Below are 7,197 nucleotides of genomic sequence, written 5' to 3' on the forward strand. Positions count from 1 at the left end.
TTCTATCAACATGGCGGTGGACACACTGCTTTCTGAACTACGACTGATGGAATATATTTTTAATCTCGTAGTTAATCTACATCAGATTCCAGGTGCTGTGCCCAACATCTGTGTTGGAAGAGACACAGTCAGATCCAGTTCTAATGTCGCTGTTTCTAGAATGAGGCACGCGCACAAGTCGCGCTGCACTATAACATACTAAATGTGCTAAATAATAACAGTTTAATAATAAAAAAACAGTATTTGTGTTAGTGTGAGAGATATAATGAAGCTCTGAGCTAAATTAAGCTATCTGGACATGTAATTCAAATTTAAAATGATGCTAAACATAGCGTGTTATTAAAGTTGAAAATGAAGACATCAGGTTTAATTTGTATTTATTCATTCAACACCACAAACTGTATGTCACACAAACACTGATAATTAAACTGAACACACTATTAAAACAAGTTAACTGTAAACTATGTTAATGAACAACTGGACTTATGTTTTCATCCGGTATGGAAGTCCCACGTTGTTCATCGGGCTCGTTCAGGAAGTCACTCCTTTGATTAATGCAGCTTAAAACATTGAATGGATTGAATAAAAGAACTGAGGGGAATTTTTTTTTATTTTTTTTTTTATTTATTTTATTTTTTTATTTTTTTTTTTTTTTTAAATAGTATTCACTTTTATTCACATAAAGTTGCATCTAAATCCCTTTGAATTAAAATTAGACTGAAGCGGTGATCTCCTTTGAGATCTGACCTCTTCCTGATATAAGGCATCTTTAGTGGCGTCAGCCGACAACGGCAACACGAAGGTCACGCATGCATACAGCGATAATATGAGCGCTGTGGACATGGCTGTTATACAACTAGATAAACATTTAGCAGGTTTCTGAAGGAGGCACAGAGTCTGTGAATGTAGGTCTCAGTTTAACTTGAGTCAGGATCAAAGAACAGGGCGACTTTTTAAACAGAGCAGCAGAAATATGACGGCAGCACAAACGTCACAGGACCAATACCGAGCTAGCTGATGCGTCGCTGCGTGTGTGTGTGTGTTAATGAAAGCACAACGAGTAAACAGTGATATGTTGTGTTATATGAAGGCTGTTTTAGGAGGTGGAAGCAGAAGAGAGCGATGGATAGCAGGAGGGTGGAGGACGGGAGAACAGTGCAGGTCGCGGGCCGTTTATGTGAAGGTGAGCCCCGCTTTGTTGTACACTTTGAAGACCTTCTCGATGGCGTTCACGTAGGCGGCTGTCCGCAGGTCCAATCCCAAGTTGTACTTGCTGGCAGTGCGCATGATTTGCCAAGCAGATCTCTCCATTGTGTAGGCCAACCCAGAGTGAACAATGTCTTTCTCAGAGGCACCAGCAATTCTGGCCTGGAAGTCAGCAGTGGGTACGATGGGGATGGGTCCGCCCTGCTTTCCAAACTTCCTCTCCAAACTCTCCTGCACAGACATAAGAAGGTGGTAGTTTGAATCCCTCTCGTATTTGAAGGTCAGTCTTCCATAACTGACATGATTGAGATTCTTCAGCCACTCAAAGTAAGAAACGGTCACACCACCAGCATTCAGGTACATGTCAGGAATCACCATGACGTTGTTCTCCAGGAAGATCTTGTCAGCACCTGGGGTGGTGGGTCCATTGGCGCCCTCAGCAATAATCTTAGCTTTGATTCTGGGGGCATTATTGCGCGTGAGCTGCTTTTCTCCGGCAGCAGGAATCAGGATGTGGCAGTCAGCCTCCAGAATGCTCCCTTCATAAGGTTTGGCTCCTGGGAAGCCCACAATGGTGCCATGTTGCAGTTTATAGTCCTCCAGCTGTTTGGGGTCGATCCCGTCTGGGTTGTAGATGGCTCCATCGATCTCACCAACACCGACACACTTGGCGCCAAACCTGTGCAGGTATCTCATGGAGTGAAGACCCACATTACCAAAGCCCTGGATGACAAAGGTCTTGTCCTGGAAGCCAGGTGTGAAGCCCAGCATGCTCATATAAGACGCTTCGTTGATGAAGTTCTCGATGCCGTGGAAAACTCCACGACCGGTGGCAGAGATACGCCCGTGGATTCCTCCCTGGCTGATGGGTTTTCCTGTCACGCACGCATGCGCGTTGATGTCAGTGTGTGCAATGGTGTTGGCATAAGTGTCTGCGATCCAGGACATTTCCCTTTCTCCGGTGCTCATGTCAGGCGCTGGGACATCGATGCCAGGCCCAATGAAACCCTTCTTAGCCAGCTCAATAGTGAATCTCCTGGTAATCTTCTCCAGCTCATTATCAGAGTAATTCTTCGTGTTGATCTTGACTCCAGCTTTGGCTCCTCCAAATGGCACATCAACAACGGCACACTTGTAGGTCATTAGAGAAGCCAGGGCTTTCACCTCATCCACAGACACTTCTGTACTGTAACGGATACCCCCTTTACATGGAGAACTGAGGGGAATTTTAAACAATTAGTTCATCCAACATTTCTCTCTTCAACGTCCTCCTGCACTGCACCTGGGCCGAGCCTCATTCAGAACCAGCCCGCCTGGTGGGAGGACAGCTCCTTCTTCTTTCAGGAAAAATAAAAACTCAGTTGGTTGTTTTGTAACCGAAGTAAACACAAACTAACATTATTAAGAATGTTGATTTACCTGCTGTGAAACAGCTACTGATTATCATGGAGTAAAGTCGACTCGTTTCTGGTCCACTCAGTGACCGGTGTGGAGCTGTTAGACCAAGCGGTCCCGCTTGGCGTCAAATCTGTCTACTCTTATCCACAATCCAGCCAGAATCCAGCTTTAGCTTGTTGTTACGTTGTTGTTAGCTGAGCTTTTTAGCTCACAGGAAAGGAGCGTGCCGAGGCAGCACGCATGCGCATTAGGTGAAGGTACAAAATTCACAGCACCGTCTAATGACCTGGCATGGTAACTACAGTGGATTTGGGAGGGCGGGGGGGGATTCCTTTGGATGCATGTAAACCCAAAATCCATCCGTGTCAACGCGGATCTTTTCCTCTAATTAACATACGAAAAAACCTACGTTTCCCCCCATCGTGTCCGTGTAAATAGGGCCTAAGGCAGCGTTAAGCTAGCGGCGCACAACACAGACACATGCTAGCTAAGAAAGATGCTACAGATGTAGCGCTTCACTTCTCTCATGCACCCTAACGCATCATAACCCCCCACCCTGATCGACAACTATCGGCACTGACATTGCACTAAGCTAACGTGTGTCTCCTCCACCCACCCTGTCCTCAAAAAAACAACAAAAAACCCCAGAGATGAGCATCCTGCTAAGGCAAGTGACCTAGAGGAAACACTGCACGAGGTGTGGTGAGTTGTTGTAAGTAACCAGAAAGACCCGGAGTGCACTTTTAGTGGTTTGAGTATTATCTTATTAATCAAGTGGAATGGATTCGTTCATGACTAAATAGAAATAGCGCTGGGTGAACTAAGTTAATATGTGTGTGTGTGTGTGTGTGTGGGGGGGGGGGGGGGGGGGGGTGAGATGAGTACTTTTTAAATGTGGGGCAGGGTTTGATTTGTAAATCGATAGATGCCAAAATGCAGATAGTGGGTGGTGCGGCGGTGGAGTGGGGGTGGGTGGAGTCTGGCAATCCTCTACCTGAAAATTTTTAATAAAGTAGATGCTATTTTTTGCATTTTGGTGTATTTTAACAGGTTGTCAAACAACTACGTTTTTCTACATTTGAAAAATGTCTGCTTCTGTCAACCCCCCCCCCCCCCCCCCTTACTTGACAGTCCCTTTGCTTGGTCCTCCTGAGCCCGACTCTGTCCCTGCTCGTTGTTGTCTGACTCCACATGTGACACCTCCAGCTGCCTGCCTTGCTGCTGTCTGTGGGCTCCTGCCCGCATACGACTGCCTGCTCAGCACTTCACTCTTTAAGGGGTGGAGATTTCTTTAATGGAAGATGCGGAAATGCTTCACTTGAAGAGACAGATCATATGCTGTTGTGCTTAAAATGAGTGTTTATATAATTATTTTCAGTTAACATATCCAGTATAAGTTTTTTTTTTCATTCAAGGAAGTCATATTTGTTCATAACTTTATTATTAGCAAGTCTGAGAGTTACAGGATCCAAGCCGGATCCTAGCAACCTTTTTTTTTTTTTTGCAAACTGTTACCTGAAGCACCCATAAGAGAGTTCCTGGATTTTGTTTCGGCAGGAGCCGGCTCAAATTAAGCCCTGGTGAGGGTGACACGTTCCCTTCACATATAATTGTCACAATACCTATGTAAATATCCAGAAATAGCTTACACAAAATCTAAATTTGGTCCTATACAGCCAGCTTCTGATAGGGGAACATTTTTTACCAATATTATTTGATCAATTAAAACCAGGGCTGCAGTCGTCAGTGCAACAGCTTTGTAGGCCTGAGGCTGCAGGTTTGAGCCCAAGTTGCATCAGGAATGGCATTCAGCATAAAACAATTAGCAATTTTTTTATTAACCCTAGGAGTGTAGCGACCACTGAAGAAGGGAGCAGCTGAAAGAAAAATAACAGCATACAATAAAGAAAACAGATCTTAAATAAACAACGTTGTCAAATAATAATTATATTGAACTTCTGAATAGCTGAATATAGCATCCAGTGTAAATAAGAAAAATGATGAAATGTTAGTCTAGAACAAATCCTATATCTACAGAGGACAAACAAACTCAGGACTGAAAATATGAATATACAGTACAGATTAAGGCTTTGAACTTTTACCTTCCTCTTCAACAACCTGTATAAACAAATAAAACAACTTTTTCCCAACTAATATTTCTACTTCCAGCTTGTCTTTTTATTTTCATTCTGTTTTTTGTCTCAGTAAGAACAGTGAAGGGACCCAGCAATCAGGAATGAAGAATAAAAATTTGTTAAAAAGCTCCTCTGGACGGATTCTTGTTGAAACGTTTCATCTTTTATTCAAGACTTCTTAAGTCTAAAGAGCTGTAATAAACTCAGTCTTATAAGCAGCATCTTCTCATAGTGGATCAAACAGTTTGCTGGTGACAGCCAGAACTAGCTGTTCACATGATAAAGGAGGACCATCAGCCTAACAAGTGGTCCTTAGTGCTCTGATGGCTGCTTGCTGTTCACAGGGGATCGAGTGATACTAGCAATAACAACATTGTAAGAGGGGGACAGTTGAACATGGAGGCCTCCGCCCCTGTTCAATGATGGACGGTTTCTTTTCACAAAGATGGCCTCCTTCACTACTCTCTCAAAACATCGTTCCTCTCTATCAAGGATGTGAACATCTTCATCCTGCTGAAAGAGTGACCACTGGCCTGGAGATGAATGTGGACTGCCGAGTCCTGGCCTGATGTTGTTGCTCTTCTGGGCCATCCGTTTGGCCAGTGGATGTTTAGTTTCCCCGATGTAGAACTGATCCGCCTGCGACACTTCCACAGACAGATAACAATCCAAGTGGAGTCCGGTGATCTAACTATGTCCAGCGAGATATTGTTTGTTCGCTCCAAGTTGTCCATAATTGGTGACTGACAGCAATGGCCTATGTTTAGAAGCTCTGTGCATAAGCATGTTTTGCATCACGCTGCATACTTGAACACAATACCAACAACAACAACAACAAAACAAACAACAAAAAGAAACATAAGGAAGCTAATACACTTTTTTTCAAGAGCTAAGAGCCACTGTGCCTGTGTGCACCAACATTTTAGTTAAAATTAGACTTTTTTTTAAAAAAATGTAAGAAAGCAACTAGAAAACCACAACCAAAATAGCCTTTTCAGTTTTTTGAAGCCCTGTCCATGCTGTTCTAGATTTTTTTTAAAACAGATTTTCTTCTGTATTTACCATATGCCTCTTGTCTACACAGAAAAATTAAGAATAATTCATAGTTATTTTCTGTGATTCTCACTTCTTGCTTTCATTAATTTAATTAATTCTGCTTAATTTCATTAATTTTGATTGTGTGTTGAAAGGTTTGAAAAGTAACAAACCAAAAGTTATGATTATTCGAGCCCAACCGATACAGAAATTTTGGCTATCACTGATACTGATACTGGGCACGATGACTGATATAAAGGCTGAAACGTTTTGAGCTTTGTCCACCCTCAAAAATCTAAGAAAACCACAAGTGGAGCAGGACTTGTTTATCTAGCGCAGCTGTTAGCAACCATGAAGCTAAGCTAATCAGATCTAGGCTTTAATTAGTTGCAGTAGGTTTACAAGTGGTGCACTGATCATAAAAACACTCTTCCTAATGTGCAATCACATTTTTATCCTCCATTATTCACCATAAAGTTATCAAGTGTGTTACAAAAATATAAATTAAACAAAGAAACACCCTTTCCTGTTCATTGTTTAAACATCATTCATGTATGATGAAGGTCTAATTAGTATTGGCTGCAGCAGCATTTTTCAGATTTCGGACAATGCACTCATTGAGGACGACAAAGATAACATTACTGTCACTTATATACCGTATTTTACCTCTACATTAGATTTATTGTTCTGGATAAAGTTTTACAAGGCAATTGCCTATGCTAGGTTATCTAAATGTTAGCTTGCTAACTTGAGAAGCACGTAGCTAATGACAAGCAGGATGGGGGATTGAAGATAATTTATTACTGTTGTTTTGTTTTACAGATCAGTTAAAATAAACTGGCTATGCTCTGTTCAGAAAAATATGCTGTACAGTATTGCTCCCTGCTTTGGCTATGTTGAAAGTGAAACTTAAGTGAACGGCCATGACGTGAAAGTAGTCCTCATGCGCCCTCTGCTGGATACATTGTACAATTACACCAGTTTCCAGCATATTAGGGATGAAAATTAGAAGTGTTTATATTGGCACATAATAGGACAGTTATGACTGACATAGATATGTCCCTAAATGTATCAGCCTAAATTATCGGCCCTACCGATATATTGGACGGGCTCTAATGATTAACAGGTGTGACAATTTAAGGGTGTTCTTTTTCTGGATATTTCTGTTCAGTGTCCTGAGATAACTTCTGTTGTGACTTGGTGCTATATAAATAAACTGAATTGAATTGTATTTTAATATGTTGTTAATATGCACATTCTCACCACATAGTGGTGCAGCATACGTATTTCATAGGCGTGGTTACAATCTGTGGTCGTAAATAATAATTTGATAGGAGAAAATATCTTATTGGAATTGATTAGTATGAACAATGCAGTATATATATATATATATATATATATATATATATATATATATATATAT

General features: G+C 41.6%; 1 protein-coding gene across 1 annotated transcript; it reads right to left on the bottom strand.

Annotated features, from left to right (window-relative positions):
- Nucleotides 1–1,038: 1,038 nt before the first annotated feature.
- On the bottom strand, nt 1,039–2,415 carry LOC119425816 (glutamate dehydrogenase, mitochondrial-like). Its single transcript, XM_037693364.1, has one exon. The coding sequence runs from the start codon at nt 2,347–2,349 to the stop codon at nt 1,174–1,176; it is 1,176 nt and encodes a 391-aa protein (XP_037549292.1). The 5' UTR covers nt 2,350–2,415; the 3' UTR covers nt 1,039–1,173.
- Nucleotides 2,416–7,197: the final 4,782 nt, after the last annotated feature.

The sequence above is a fragment of the Nematolebias whitei genome, chromosome 19, assembly GCF_014905685.2.
Source record: "Nematolebias whitei isolate Nwh7 chromosome 19, NemWhi1, whole genome shotgun sequence".
Lineage (NCBI taxonomy): Eukaryota > Metazoa > Chordata > Actinopteri > Cyprinodontiformes > Rivulidae > Nematolebias > Nematolebias whitei.

Bases quoted from the DNA above. Each gene is read 5' to 3' on its own strand.
- LOC119425816 (XM_037693364.1), bottom strand. From the start codon at position 2,349: ATGACCTACAAGTGTGCCGTTGTTGATGTGCCATTTGGAGGAGCCAAA.